This window comes from Hippocampus bargibanti, linkage group LG20, assembly GCF_051943395.1.
Source record: "Hippocampus bargibanti isolate YZ-2025 linkage group LG20, ASM5194339v1, whole genome shotgun sequence".
Taxonomy (NCBI): Eukaryota; Metazoa; Chordata; class Actinopteri; order Syngnathiformes; family Syngnathidae; genus Hippocampus; species Hippocampus bargibanti.
Genome location: NC_142753.1, coordinates 3,890,378 through 3,906,852, shown reverse-complemented (window position 1 = coordinate 3,906,852; position 16,475 = coordinate 3,890,378). Strand labels below are relative to the sequence as shown.

The window sequence follows — 16,475 nt, the reverse complement described above, 5'->3', positions numbered from 1 at the left end:
CCGGGATTCAAAGGACAATGACAAAAACCCTGTCACTGCGGTGGCCACATTTTTTTGCACATCGTGAATGACTTAAAATGCACCGTTGTAACATTGCCAACAGAATTCTTGTAAATTGAGTTTTCAAGTCACTCAAAACGATGTGACAAGTTATTTGTTTATGCATTGCTTTGTTTTTACTTTGTCGTACAGAATATGACACACTTTACAAGGAGCCAAACAAATGAGGGGTGGACTGTCAGTTTACCAACCGTCATTTTCAGCGTAAAGAAAAATACTCATACTGATCATCGTATGACAAAATATAAATCCGCCCCCACCTTCAATATTTCTGTCTCTCGCCGTTATTTCCCACAATTTCAAATCCCATCTCCGCTTTCCATCTGTGCCACTGTTTCTATTTCCCGCCGGCATCCCTCCCTCACTGGAATATATTAGATTGAATAATTTTTCAATTTTAAGAGTCCGTTACTTTCTTAAAAAAAGACATAGAAAGCAGAAAATTGAAGTTTTTGGGGGTGTTAAGACAGACAGAAAGGGGTAATAAAAAGGGAAAAAAAGCAATATAACATTAAGATGGGAGGGGGTGTGAGCAACAGCCAGTGTATGTGCCTGCTAAAAAATAAAGTCAGAATATCGGCCCCTTGGTTTTATGAGCGTTCCATTATTGATAGTGAGAAGGGGACGGAAGTTTATTAAGCTGAATTTCAAATCAAGAGCGTTGAGGGCGAGGCGGATGAAGGAAGAGAAAAAGGCTTCTTTAAACTTTTTATGTTAGCAATTCTGCTTATTGAAGCCATCCATCTGTTTCTCGGGCACTTGCTGCATGCTACCTTAGCTTTTTTTTTGTTTTGTTTCTTTTTGTTGCTGGTTTTGGCAAATTAACCCAAAGAAATTAAACCGTGACCTAAAATATTAATTAGGACGACTGAATATCGATGTAGATGGATAAGATGCGAGACCAGTTAGCCACAATACTTTTTGGGGATTGCCATTATTGACTTTTAGGACACATTAAGTTAAAACATGATCATTTAAAAAAAAAAAAAATCAGGGACATGGGCTATTGCACAATTGCTGGAAATCATCATCGCCATTACGATGCTAAGTCTGATTTCATTCATTCATCCATCCATTCATCCATCCATCCACCCAGAAAAAAATCAACGCGGATTGTGAGTCCGCCAAAACCATCCCACCCCGATTGACACCCAAGCGCTGGAAATTGTCATAAAAGGTGGGTGAATGCGGAACAAAGATTGCAGATCAATAATAAAGTACAAAAAATGAATGGGATTAAAAAAAATATTATTGATAAGTTTGATTGATAAGATGAGAAGAAAGGAACATCAGCGCAGAGCGTATGTGAAACTGTCGCGGCTTGGAATTGAAGCAGATTTACGTGGGACAGTCTCACAATGGATGCTCAATTGCTTTGTGCTGAATGCTAGCTGGCTAATGATAGCATGTTAACTATAGGCTCATCCTTTTCGCCAACTTGCAAAAATCAGCATGCAAACTGTTTTTTTTACTCTACGGCGCATGAATGTTTTCTTGTTGGCATCGCCATTCAGGCCGTTGGAGGGGGGGGGATTAAAATAGGCCATTATGTTTTAATAGCATACAGTGAGACCTCAACTTACAAACACCTTAACTTACAAACTTTTCGTGTTAAAAACATCAAATTTATGAAAATTAAACCTTATAATAAGCACTATTTTCATAATACACACCCACCACGGCTGGCGGAGTGATCTTCGGCGGAAGCACACGACCGAACAGCACCAGAGGTTAAGTTACCAACAGTCCTTATGGAAGGTGACTCTCCTTCCATAAGCCATCAACGACCATCAAAAAGGTAAATAAAACTTTATTTTACAGCACAGTTTATTTCTTTAATCACAGTCCTCATGTAATGCGCCTCCCTTTCCAAACAGCAATTCCCTTTGACCTTCAACCTCCAAAGCCATTCCATCAAGCCATAAATGACCATCACAAATGTAAATAAAGTGACTTTATGATACAATGCAGTGTATTTCTTTCATGACAATACAATATCACATTTATTATACATAGAATAAGGTATGTTGTGTTTAGTTTTAAGGCTTATTTAGTTGAAAAGTATATTTTATGGAAACCCGGGAACGGATTATTCCCATTTTAATGGTTTCCTATGGGAATGTTTTTTTTGAGATACACACTTTTCGCCTTACACACTCTGTCTGGGAACCAATTAAGTTTGTAAGTTGAGGTCTCACTGTATTTCAAAAGAAAAGCCTTGAATTCAACAACGGCAACCGCCACAACCTTGAAAGCTTCACGCTGCTTGGATGTAATTCACATTCAATGAGGTTGCATCGTTTTATTTTATGTTATTTATTTATCTATTTATGTATTTATTTATTTTGTCAAAATGCCCAAAGGCTCTACTGGTAATGATTAAAATGTGTTTGTTCCCCGAGTCAGACTAACTGAAGAAACAATTCGGCTTAAAGAGAGATAAATAAAACCATTATTTTATCACATTGTATTTGCTTTATCACAGGATGGGAAGGGAAAAAAAATTGCAAAGAAACAAATAGATCGACTTGAGGAAAAAAAGGTTGATAAGATCTCTGGTATGAATCGTTTTCTTTTATTAGAGTGGATGATAATATCCTGGGAAAACCGCAAGGCTATCGGTAAATAAAAGTAAGCTTAGTACCAATTCCACGCATTAGGTCTCGATGGCACTGATTCCATTCAGCATGAAGAAGTAGAAAGTGAAAACAAAACAAACAAAAAAAATGCCGCAAATCAAAAAAATCCATCAGTCTTGCAGATAAAAAGTTGCGTCGATCGGTCGCCACGGTAACGTACCGATACAGGAAGGAAGCGGGTTATCCCAGGCTCTCCTCTCGCCCGTCATGCACTTGACCGTAGTAGCCCCGTGCAGCGTGTAGCCGGGCTCACAACGGTACGTGATGCTGCTGCCGGAGAAATGTCCTTGGTCGTTGACCTTAAAGCCAAACTGCGGCACGCCCGGGTCCTCGCAGTGAGACAACTCAAAACCTGGAAAGGAGACACAGGGGGAGGGGGGGGGGGTTCAGCAGGAAAAAAAAACTGCTGTATTCAGGCTAACTTTCTTCGCGATGGTATTGGGAGTTCTCATCCGTATTTAATAAACAGGGCAGTGATGCACGAGTATCTCGACCACATTTTTCATTCGACGTCCTCGAGTCTGTCGGCGCTGTTTCCATGGTAATACCAACAAAATTCCTGTTGATTCACTCGCGACCATTTCAAGAACAGGAAATGAAGAGTTATATACATAAATAGTCTTTATCCTGGCGAGACCCAAGTCTCCGTCTACGGCGTCGCCCCCGAAGATACATTGCATTGGGGAGACAATATCATTTTGGTGGGCAAATGTGTTAGAACAAATAAATGTCTGGTATATGCAACACATTGCGGAACGGTTGCATCTACCTCAATATAGAGTTCAAACTAATGTATTTTCCTGTGGATAAGGTGCACCCAAAAGCCTCCATTTTCTTTCTTTCTGCCTTATACGCAGATACGCCTTATATATGAAGTCATATTGAGCCACAACAGGTCTCGCAAATACTGTAGTGCGTAACCCCAACCTTTACTGTCGCACCTTATAATGTGGTGTGTCTTATATTTGAAAAACGTTTTTCATTTATTGAAGGTTGAATCCAAGATGGCGCCGCGGATGGCAGCCTCGGTGACATGCTCCCTAGTATTGTTCCTGGTTTTGTCATTTTCATTTGTTTTTTGCGATCCTACGCGACTCAGTCTGCAAGAATCCAAACTAGGGCGCGGAAAATCCTACTGGACCCGCCGCACCCTGCTCACCACCTTTTCCAGCTACTCCCCTCAGGCAGGCGCTACCGATCCATGCGCACCAAATCCAGCAGACATTTAAACAGCTTCTTCCCCCAAGCCATTAACTCTTTGAACTCTTTCAACAGTAGCCAAAATGGAACTGTATAGTGCCACTTAGCAGTTTTTTTTGACAACGATACTAGTGTAGCGTGTTCTACCGGAAACAAATTCCTTGTGTGTTCTACATACTTGGCAATAAAGATGATTGTGATTCTGATTCATATATATATATATATATATATATATATATATATATATATATATATATATATATATATATATATATATATATATATATATATATATATATATATATATACACATGTGAGACAGGCAGAGAAAGAGAGAGAGAGAGACAGGTGCGCCTTCTATATGGGAAATGTTTGGAAATACACCATTCATTGGAGGTGCGCCTTATACACCGTAATATACAGTAAAATACCATCCATTTCACATGTAATTGAACATTTTAGATCATTAATGAAATTTTACTTCCACAGTAAAACATACATCCTTTAGCCCCAAGATGTCTCCACTATGGGTCATTCTTCACCACGAGAACCGCCACTGCCGTCCATGTGGCAAACGCGGTCGACGTCCATCAATTTCTGAGGCTGCGCGACCTAGCTAAACTATCGTGACGTGATTCCTCCGAGAGATGCGGCGGGTAGCGACGGATATGAAAGGATAAGGGCGGCGAACTCACTGGAGTAGACCAATTTGAATCCTTCCCCCGTGGCTTCTGGGTCACTGTAAAATTCCAGCCACAGGTGATTGGAAGTGGAGATGAGAGTCAGGCCCAGCATGGACGTGCCGGTGAAGGCTCCCAGGACATGGGCCGTGTTGTCCTTGCCGTCGTGAATCTGATTTTCGACAAAGGCAGATGAAAAGGTCAGGACAGATGACGTGTGCGTTTATTTAATTATTTTTTTGAGATATGATACGAGATGGAGTACATACTTTGAGTATGTCCCCCTGGGCCAGGTGAAAAGTCCGGGCAGAAATGTTGATGCCTTTCCCAGCCTGAACCTGTTTAGTTGCACAGACCTCAATGTCACAGGCGAATGCTAAACTCCATGGGGGATATACAGTAGGGCAGAAGAAGCTAGCTCCAAAGCTAATGCTAATAAAATGGCAACCTACTTATGCCAGGCAGACAAATGCAAGTAAAAAAATAGCATTCCTTATGATATGTGTCCTGGATATGTTAATTCTATGGTACATTCATTTTATTGTACATTCTTCTCTCTATGCACAAAGCTACAATGCTAATTAAGGGTTCTTGTGATATTTTTTTTTTGTGCCTGTAATGAGCATCATTTTTCACCACCATCGACAGTCAAATGGCGCCGACATTCCTCCCAATCAAAAACTGTGCTGCCGAAAAGGCATTCATGTTTTGTGTTTATTATTTTACTTGATGTGAACAGTTTTGTGAAGCGCTTTATTCCAGCTTCAGCCGTTGTTAAGTGCTATATAAATCAATATGTTTTGTAATGTATTGTATTGTCATGCATGTGTGGTTTTATGAAAGCTCTGTTGTCCTTTTTAGTGACTTGTTTTCATTTCATCAAGTAGCCAGCCGCTATTTACCTGGATGCTGTAGATGCACTCATGGTTGTTGTCATAGTTCAATGGGTAGTTGGGCGAGAGCAGGATGCCTTCATTGTTCATGACGGAGGAACCACACTCAGCTATGGGGGAAAAGTAATAATAATTGGGTATCAATTCATAAATTAACATGAGCAGACTTGTGCTTTAATGAAATTAATGAAATCAAATGAATTTATGCCGGAATGTCTTTGCTGAAAGTTGGCAAATAACTACTTTTGTCTCAATGTGTACTTGAGAATTTTGAAAGGTGCTTATATATTGAATTTATAATAATAATAATAATAATAATAATAATAATAATAATAATAATAATAATAATAATAATAATGGTAATACTTTTACTACAACTACTAGTAGTAGTAACAGTCTACTACTACTACTACTACTACTACTTTAAAATGATAATAATTAGTAGTATTATTATTATTAGTAGTAGTAATAGTAGTAGTAGTAGTAGTAGTAGTAATAATAATATATATATATATATATATATATAATAATATATAATAATAATAATAATAATAATAATAATAATAATAATAATATATTCAATAATAATAATAATAATAATAATAATAATAATAATAATATGTAATATATTCAATATTTTGTACATAATAATAATAAATACATAATAATAATAGTCATAATAATCATAATAATAATGGTAATACTTTTACTATTACTATTACTATTACTATTACTATTACTATTAGTATTACTATTACCACTACTCCTAATAATAATTATTATTATTATTATTATTATTATTAGAATTATAACAACAACAATAATAATTATAACAACAACATAATACTACTACTACTACTACTACTACTAATAACAATAATAATAATAATAATAATAATAATAATAATAATAATAATAATTAATATTACAATAGCAATTATTATTATTTGTAGTAGTAGTAGTAGTAGTAGTAGTAGTATTACTATTATTATTTCATCTGTCCTGTATGTCATGCATATTAGCATAGTATTTGACAATAAAGCTGACTTTTTTTACTTTATTAATTTTTAAGGTTAACACATTTGAACGGTGCCATAGAAAAACCACGATGGCCACCAAAATATTTACGAATTATGACCCACCCTCAACACGCCCTCCACGAGCTGATTGTTCAATCCATTGTCCTTTTCCAAGAAAACGCTGATCACCCCCACTACCCCCTCCCCGCACCTAAACGGTTGAACAACCCTAATGTGCATTTGTGAATGGCTAATTTAATAACCGGGCTTAAGTGCTGTGTTGTCAGCAATCTTCTCCCTCCATTGTGAGAAAATGAGACAGCAGTGCAATTCCGCTGAGTAAATTACCTCCAGATTCCGCACTCGAGTGGGAACCCACTCTGCAACCTGTATCAGCGTGTCCCATGTGAATACACCATCTCGCGGAGAGCGCTCCCCAAACCCCGCCTTTCTTTGTCGCTGCTGTTGTAATAGTCGTATTATGACTGTCATGGCGTCAATAAATCACATTGTTGCGGCTTTCCATTGCGCAAATTACCTCTCGCTCCTTCATCTCGACTCTTCATGTACAATACGATTTTACCATCACCTACTTCAATCACTCACACTTTTTGTCTCTCCTTCCCATTTTCTAACCCATTTATCCACCCCCCTTTTCCATGCTAAATGGAAGATAACGTGTGGAGAATTGCAAGGAACAATAGTGATGAAAGAAGGAGCCAGTGAAACTTTAAATGCAGTATAAAAAGACACCACTTCTCTCTGCTTGACCTACTTGGGAGCAACCAAGGCAGAAACACGTCGATTTCTTATCTTTCGCAAAATAAACGCAACATCCAAAACGAAATAATAACGACTGTGGATGTTATCGGGTCCATTGACGAAATGCTCAATAAAATGCTGAGCAGCAACAAAAAGCTAATCGTTAGCAGCGCTACAATGGAGGTGTGATGATTTGACTTAACACCGCGCAAGCTATGCAACGGGAACTAAATATAGCGACGCATATGCAGTACGGCGGGGCGAAAACTGGCACGCAAGGCCCTCACTTTGCATGATCCATCGCTACAATCTGACACGCTCCAAAATTACGCTTGAGTTTCGTCTTTTTTTTTTTGGTGACCACCATTTCATGCGTTTTTTAACCAGTCATTTCATGAATTTTATCACTTGCATATTCACCAATTGATTATCTAGTATCTTATGGTGTATTTTTTTCAACTCATTCACTGTCATGCAAAAAAGTGTCCACTCCAGTACCAGGGTTTTTGCCATTGTTACTTCAATTCCAGGACTGAAATAATATTCAGATTAATATATAAGAGTTTTAGAACTACCGATGAAAAGGTTTCTTCAGCCGTCATCTGTACTTCTTTGAAGGTCTCGGACGTTTCACTTCTCACCCAAGAAGCTTCGTCAGAAAACTAAAGTCTCACTGGTAGTTTCGGCCCTATATATATATCCCTCCTGTCCAGACGTGGCGGTGCCGGACTCTGCTATGATTGGTCCCTGCTCTCACATTGTGGGGAGCAGAGGACTAATCCCTGCGGCTCCACTGATTGTCCTGACTGACGACTGGCCTGATTGCCCAATTTGCCCTGGTATCACCTCATCATCATGTTGCCTAAGCAGTCTATTGTACAAATGATCCAAATCGAACCTCTCCCCACCATTACCGTTAAGGGAAGGATTTTGCTGTTTTCTGAAAATAAGGACTACATACAAATTCAGTAAAGTGTTAGAAATATTAGATTATCTTCTTTCATCAGAAAAAAAGAGTTAATTCCTACATTATATCGGCCTGGAGTTATATGGGCTAGAAATGAGGGCCGCTGTCCGAAATACAATGCAATTGATACATATTGGTTGATATCGCGCTTTAACAACAGCTGGAACAAAGCACAAACATGGAAATAATGGAAATGCTGCCCCCTTGTGGAAAAGAAATAAAACATTGCCAGAGGCCATGGCCAGCGCTTTATCGGCACCCAAGCATGGAAAAACAAATTTGGGAATGCCATATTTTCAATTCCCAATTTATGAATTTATTCTGGAATTGAAAAGCATGACCTGGAGCGCCATTCCCGAATTTGTTTGGCTTTTGGGTTTTGTTGCTAGTCAGACCTCTGGTAATTTTTTACCCCCTCCCACGAGGGGGCAGCATTTGCCTTTTGTACAGCTGCCCCCATTTCAATCTCAGATAACTCCAGACCAATATATTAATTATCTATTTTTTGATGAAAGAAGAGAGTCTAAGATTTCTTACGCTGCATTGAATGTTTATGTACTCCTAAAACTCAATATTCTGTGGGTCCAGCATGGTTTTTCGCGTTTTTAACGCATTCATTGCCATTGACAAATTTATTCAGGAAATGAAAATATGACGTAGAACGCCATTCCTGAATTAGTTCGGGTTTCATTTTTTTCTTGCTGGGTTGCCGATAAAGCGCTGGCCACACCTCTGGCCTTGATTTTTCCCTTCCATAAAAGGGCAGCATTGCCCTTTTTTACATGTTAGCGCTTTGTTCCAATGTCAGCTGTTGTTAAAGCTCTCTATAAATCATGATGTATGTATTGTGTTGTATTTTTTACAGCCGCCCCTATTTCAAGCTCAGATAACTCCAGACCCATATACATTAGGAATTAACTTTTTTCTGATGAAAGAAGAGAGTCTAAGGTTTCTTATGCTGAATTGAATGTTTATGTCATCCTAAAACTCAATATTCTGTGGGTCCTGTAATTTGAGTGACAATGTCAAAAACCCTGGCACTGGAGTGGATACATCTTTTACACATGTCTGGCAGTGAATGAGTTAATCTTCTATCACTTTCACACAGACATTACAGGTGCTTGGTATGTGTAAGCACAAATTCCCATTACCCTGATCCCTCGGTGAGTGATTTATTTATTTTTTTTTCCCCCTAGCTTCATCTCCAAGTCAGCTTTCTGAGTGTGCGCGTTTGCCAGCGTATCTTCACTGATCTACAGCCAACATCCGCAGTGTTTGCTCCGAGAACACGCTCCGTAATCCCTACGAATAGACATCTTGCTGATTGGGTCCCAAGGTTGTTGCGGAATCCAGCCAAAAAAAAAAAAAAAAAGCAAACAGGCGCTGCGGAGGCGTGCACATTGGATTCCGTCCAGAAGATCAGTTGAGACGGGACTCTTACTTCATTAAAATAAATGTGGCGTGATGTAAAGACGACTACTGCCTTCACAAAGTCAAAAGTCCCAACCCGATACCCCGCAAACTCACTTTTTTTTTGTTGGAGCCCATTAAAGCTGCATGTTTTGCTTGCCTCCACCATCTGCCCAAGGCCAAACGAAGCGCCAGTAAACGGTCTGCCGCCTCCCGCAAATGGTAAGTCGCATCATTGTTCTTTTTTTTTTCCGATTTTCCACTAAACGCTGCGCTTGCACAACTTAGCGCATACTTGTGGCCAAAAAAAAAAAAGATCGCACCGCTGAATCAGTTCAATCAAATCGAGCAAGCCCTTGCGCCAATGCGCAGCGCGTTTAGACTAATGCTAATGTGCTTAAAACTATCATCACGCTAAATAGGAGCGTGGTGGTTAAGCGGAGGCAAATTATCGAAAAACCAAATTACGCGGCTCGTTTGCAATGAATGACGATTTGCCATCAAAATACAGTAAAGTCTCGTTATATCGATATTCAAGGGAGTTCGAAAAAATATCGATATAACCGGGACTATCGATATATCCGACCCTGTTTGCATGTAATTTTCTCCGTGCGTGCATAGAAATAGTATCGATATAACCGGGACTATCGATATATCCGATATCGCTATAACGAGACTTTACTGTATTTGATTTGATTGAAAATGTATTTTATTAACTCATTCGTTAAACCATTCTTTTATGGTTAAAAATTTATGGTTTATGGTTAAATTTATTCGGGAATAGAAAAGCATGACGTGGAGCGCCATTCCCGAATTTGTTCGGGTTTTGTTTTTTCTTTTCCTGGCAATGTTTTTCACAATCACAAGAGGGCAGCATTTGCCTCTTGTTCATGTTAGCGATTTGTTCCAGGTTTCGCTATTGTTAAAGCGCTATATAAATCAATATGTATGTATCGTATTTTCCTTAGCCGCCCCCATTTCAAGCTCAGATAACTCTAGATCCACATAACTTAGGAATTAACATTTTTTTCTGGTGAAAGAAGAGAGTCTCAAGCTTCTTACGCTCAGTGAATGACAGCATGAATGACAAAAACCCTGGCACTGGAGTGGACACATTTTTGCACATCGTCTGGCAGTGAATCAATTCATGTCTTGTATGAATCAAACTGTCAAACTGTGACATGCGCGCACATACCGACACATCTGGGCAGAGGTGCGCTCCACATCCTTCGGCCACCCCCCAGGCAGATCAGCTCCGGCGCCCCCTCCAGGCGGTAGCCCATATCGCAAGAGAACGACAACGTGTCACCGATGCCAAAGTTGTAACCGTTCCTCCGACCGAAGCGCGGCGTCCCGGGATCCTCGCATGGCTCCAGCGTGTACTCTGTGGGGAAAAAGTCGGAATAAAACCTGAGTTTTAAAGCCTCATCGAGGCTAAAATATAAATGTGTCTTGAAGAGTTAGTGAAGCGAACATGCTTTGCTTTTTAATGAGAGAACTGTACACGCCAGAGTCAAAGTGATATGTGATGGTTTCTCATTTTTTTGACAGTTTTGGAGTGAGAAGAAATATTTTAAAAGTTTATAATTATGTAAAAGGTGAAGGTGGGTAAACGGTTTGATTTTATGTCCTTCTTGATTATTGCGTGTTTTAAGGCTACAGGTGAAAGGTAAAAAAAATGTACTTTTATTTAAGACAGCAAAACTGTCCCGGCCCATTTGTCTTGGCTGCATGGTGATGATGACTTTCTAGGTGGCTACCTAGCTAGCTATCTATTTGCTGTCTATGAGCTATCTGGCTGGCTATCTAGCTAGAAGCTATTAGCTATCTGGCTGGCTAGCTATTGGCTAGCTGGATGGCTCAGATATTATCGAGCAGAATAGCTCAAATGGATGGAGAGCTGATAGCTATCTATTAGCTATCTATTGGCTGTCTGGCTGGCTTTCTATATACAGTATAGTCTCGTTATATCGATATCGTTTATATTGATAATACTGCTTATTACGACACTATATTCATTTCCCGTGCACATTTAGAGTCTTTTTATGTAAAATTAGTTCCGTTTAGTACGATTCGTGGTTTTTACGATAATCCGGTTACTCCAGTGCTCTTTTTCATCTCCCGCCGGCCATTTTGCTGTTTATATCGATACGCGCCATCGGTCGCGCCATTGGCCTCGCCATTGGTCGACTTGGTTTGTCACGTGACTTGGTCACGTGAGTTTGTTACGTGACCAGCTCCCGTGTAGCAGAGCCATTTTCATTTTCAGACGCTAGCTCGTGTGTAGCAGACGAGATTGAAGTGTTTATGTTAAAAGGTAAAAATGGGAAGCAGAAGAAGACTGATGACTTTTTTAAACTGCATACATAATACAGTAAGATGTAAGCGTTGCAGTTTCCCTGTTGTTTTATGTACATGCCCACTGTACTGTATATGAATGCAATCGTTTTTTGCAACAATGTTTCTTGTTTTGTCTGCTGAAGCGTGATTTTGAATATTACCATACATTCCATACTGTGTATTAAAGGACAACCAATGTCACTTTTTATTCAAATGCAAAACACCAATAAAAATGACTTCACGCCAAGACGTCTTGCATTGCTTGTGAATCCAAACAATGGCTTCAGATTCGGATAATATGCTTTCTTGTTACACATCCAGTTATGAATATGATTCAAATACACTGTAGTTCTGAAGAGGAAAGCATACATGTTTGCAATCGATTAAAGAATTATATGTGCCATTTTGAGGTAACATTCGGGGAACATCTCTCACCCCCTCCAAAAAAAGAGGCACAAAATGGCAAGCTCATGGCCAGCTCCGTTTCTTATATGGCGCTTGGATGCCCTCTTTTGGCGGCTTTTGTTAATGCAGTTCGGCGCAGGACGGATATATCGACAGTACGGTTATATCGACATTTTTTTCTAACTCCCGAGAATATCGATATAACGAGACTTTACTGTATTTAAGGTTTTCTGGATTGAGTGAACGCTGGCGCGTGTGGCTGCCGCTGCTCACCCATAGAAAAAAAACTTATCTAGTGACTGTAAAGTGACCTTGAGTTTTGAAAGGGGCTTATAAAATAAATGTATAATAATAATAATAATAATAATAATAATAATGACAATAAAGTATTAATAATAATAATAACAACAACAACAACAACAACAACAATAATAATAATAATAATAATAATAATAATAATAATAATAATAATAATAATAATAATAATAATAATAATAATTATTATTATTATTATTATTATTATAATAATTATTATTATTATTAAATATAACAACAACAAAGAACATTCAAAGCAGAGATTTATGCAAAACAAAAATAGATGTGTTCCAAAAAGCAAAACATGCAAAAAAAAATTATTTTTTATTATTATTATTATTATTTGTAGGTTGTGTTAACACGCGTTGATTTTCCAAACACTAAACCACATCATTCATTCGCGCCGTAGTCAAATTTTGCCATGAGAATTCACTCTGGAACTAATTAGAGACTCCATTTGGATCACATTTTCTGCAATTAGCTGACGACCAGTTAAAGGTGTCGTCGCCCACCACGTTTCCAAAGTGAGCTGGGATTGGCTCCAGTTCACCTACGATCGTAATGAGTACAAACGCTCTCAGTAAATGGATTGATGGATCCTGCTTCTGTCAACCATTTGGGTTTGAGATTTAACAATAAATGTCTGTAGCTTTTTGGATTAAGAAAAAACTGAGATTTTGACAAACGGGCAGGTTCAAAGAAAGTAAATTGTGGAAAAACGGAGATGAGGGCGTCAAGTCTGGGCAACATTAGCTATCTATTAGCTATTTATTAGCTAGCTAGCTTTTTTATCTGAGTTACTTCTGGGTTGAGTGAAGGCCTAGCTAGCTATCGGTTAGCTATCTATTAGCTAGTTAGCTTTCTATCTAAGTTACTTAGCTATCTATTAGCTGTCTACTTGCTAGCTATCTAGCTTTCTAACTGAGTTACTTCCGGGTTAAGTGAAGGCCTAGCTAGCTATCTGTTAGGTATCTGAGTTACTTAGCTATCTATTAGCTGTCTGTTTGCTAGCTAGCATCTATCTGAGTTACTTCCGGGTTGAGTGAATATTATTATTATTATTATTATTATTATTATTATTATTATTATTATTATTATTATCTCTTGCATTACCAACAGAACATTATTATTATTATTATTAAAATAACAACAACAGTTCTTTGGAACTAATTAGAGACTCCATTTGGATCACGTTACTTTAAGTCAGATACTTTAAGTCATCTGACCAGAAACTACAAATCAGCCGTTTGTTTTCTTGTTCATTTTAATGCAGCCTGCGGACCCTCACCACCATTTTTTCCCCTACACTACCCCGAGCCAAACTTTGAACACATTTGGTTTTCCATATCGCACCGGCGTCTCTTATGAGATATAAGTTGCTCGCAGGCACTCTGAGTCAGACCTATATTTGTCTAAAAATGACGCTTTGCCGCCAACACGAACTTGCAACGGCAGGATATGCAGCTGTGTTGCGGCGACGAGATGTATTTTTAGTTTTCGATAACTGCGCACTATCATAAAAAAAAGAAAATCTCAAGTCTAATGGCTGCTGTGGGCCATTCAACGGTATCATGTTGACTCATTTCTACATTTTTTTTTCTTGAAAATAACTAAAGTCCTGTAACTTTTAATTTATAAAAAAAAACTGGACTTTGCAGCACTGTTTTTGAATGTGAGGAATGTCAAATGTCAGCACTGTTTTTGACGGTCATCGTTGGAGAACTCTGGGGCGATTGTGCTTTTTTTGCGCCTGAAATGGGCATCATTTTCACAGCCCTGCTTTTTTTCACCTTATTTCAATCTCAGATAACTCCAGACATGTATAACATAGGAATTAACTATTTTAGTAGTAGTAGTAGGTAGTCTAAGGTTTCTAACGCTGAATTGAATGTTTATGTTGTCCTAAAACTCAATATTCTTTGGGTCCTGCAATTTGAGTGAAAATGACAAAAACCCTGGCACTGGAAAGGACACATTTTTGCACATTGCCTGGCAGTGAATGAGTTAACTACAATGTGGCCCGTGACAAAAAATGAGTTTGACACCTTTGCCCTAGAATAACAAATTATCAAACGATCTTTGACTAGATGGCAGAAGGTACAAATTGCCCTAAAATCTCCAACCGCCCCGAAAGATGGCGACGGGGGAGACAAGCCAATGCAAAAGTGCAATAATAATAATAATAATAATAATAATAATAATAATAATAATAATAATAATAATAATAATAATAATAATAATACATTTGATTTACAAGCACCTTTCAAAACACTCAAGGTCACTTTACAGTCACAGGATAAGTTTTTCTGTGGGTGAGCAGCAGCAGCCACGCGCGCCAGCGTTCACTCAACCCGGAAGTAACTAAAATAAACAAAAAGATAGCTAGCTATACAGGCAATAGTTAGCTAATAATAATAATACATTTCATTTATAAGCACCTTTCAAAACTCTCAAGATGACTTTACAGTCACAGAATAACTAATAGCTAGCTTATAGCTAACTATTGAGATAGCTATCTAGCTATACAGCGAATAGCTAGCTGGCTAGCTATACAGGTAATAGATAGCTAATAATAATAATACATTACATTTATAAGCGCCTTTCAATCTGTCAAGGTCAGTTGACAGGCACAGGATAATATATAGCTATTGAGATTGCTAGCTAGCTATATAGCTAGTAGCTATCTAGCTAGCTATACAGGTAATATATAGCTAATAATAATAATAATAATAATAATAATAATAATAATAATAATAATAATAATAATAATACATTTCAAAAAGGCTATATTGAGAGACCCTACCGGTAAACGTGATGTTGAAGCCCTCGTAGGAAATGGAGAAATCGGAGATGAACCGCAATTGGGCTTTGAAGTTGCCATAGAGACCGGCGTTGATGTTGCCTGGCAACTCATTGCCAGTCAGGCGGGCCAAGGGTTGCAGGAAACTCCCGTTCTCCGTGACCAGCAGGTAGTCATGTTGGTCCTCCAGGTGGAACGTGTTAAACTGAAACTGAACGCCTGTCCGACACACAGAGACAGTGGACGCGTCAAGTTCTCAACCTCGTACCAATTCTGGCGTATGCAAAATCGCCACTCTTGCCTTTGCTGTGACTGACTTCCACGGTCCAGGTGCAATTGAGGGATGACGGATAGCTGTCTGGATAGCCAGGACTCAAGATGGTGCCCCAGGGGCCTCGGATGTCACCGCCGCACAGAGCTGCACAGATGCAAAACCCGAGGTGAAAACAGGCACGAGATGTCACAGAGTTATTTGGTCAAACAGCTGGCGTACATCACATTTTCATTGGTGGAAGAGTTTGATAGACTCAACTGCAAATGGGATCAGGCGTCTAGTGGGGCAAGGCCTTTACTTTAATTACGGACATCAAAGTACAGATGGAAACTTGAAAATGCGACATTGAATGTTTCCCAGTGGTGTGATGCATGCAAAAATATGTTGCGTGTTGACTCGGGGCGTGGTGCTCAAAAACAGTAAAAGTGCTGGAAAGTGGTAAACAGTGACATGGAGACGATGGCACATACAAGTACAGTGGTACCTCGGTTCTCACAGTTCGAACAAAGCGGAGTTCTAACAAAATATTTGCGATATTCTTGCTTTGTAGTTCGAACACCAATCGGTGATATGATGCGTGAGTGCGTACGCGAGGGTGGGGTGCTGAGCGGCGTACGGGTGTATCGCTCTCTCCGTGACCAACTGTTGTCGCTTGCGGACGTGCTGCGTTTTGCTCTAGCGTTTAAGATAGGTCACGAAGAGTTTTAGCCC

At 39.0% G+C, this 16,475-nt stretch overlaps 1 protein-coding gene across 2 annotated transcripts in view; it reads right to left on the bottom strand.

The window, feature by feature from the left end:
• Positions 1–16,475, bottom strand: part of csmd3b (CUB and Sushi multiple domains 3b) — a 291,556-nt gene that overhangs the window by 69,317 nt on the left and 205,764 nt on the right. For both annotated transcript variants that reach the window (XM_089023141.1, XM_089023140.1), the window contains exons 19-25: positions 15,792–15,908; positions 15,494–15,709; positions 10,826–11,014; positions 5,482–5,582; positions 4,849–4,917; positions 4,595–4,751; positions 2,860–3,051 (exon numbers count right to left, since the gene is read on the bottom strand). In XM_089023141.1, the coding sequence (XP_088879267.1) occupies positions 2,860–3,051; positions 4,595–4,751; positions 4,849–4,917; positions 5,482–5,582; positions 10,826–11,014; positions 15,494–15,709; positions 15,792–15,908 (1,041 nt within the window). The remainder of the gene's footprint in view (positions 1–2,859; positions 3,052–4,594; positions 4,752–4,848; positions 4,918–5,481; positions 5,583–10,825; positions 11,015–15,493; positions 15,710–15,791; positions 15,909–16,475) is intronic.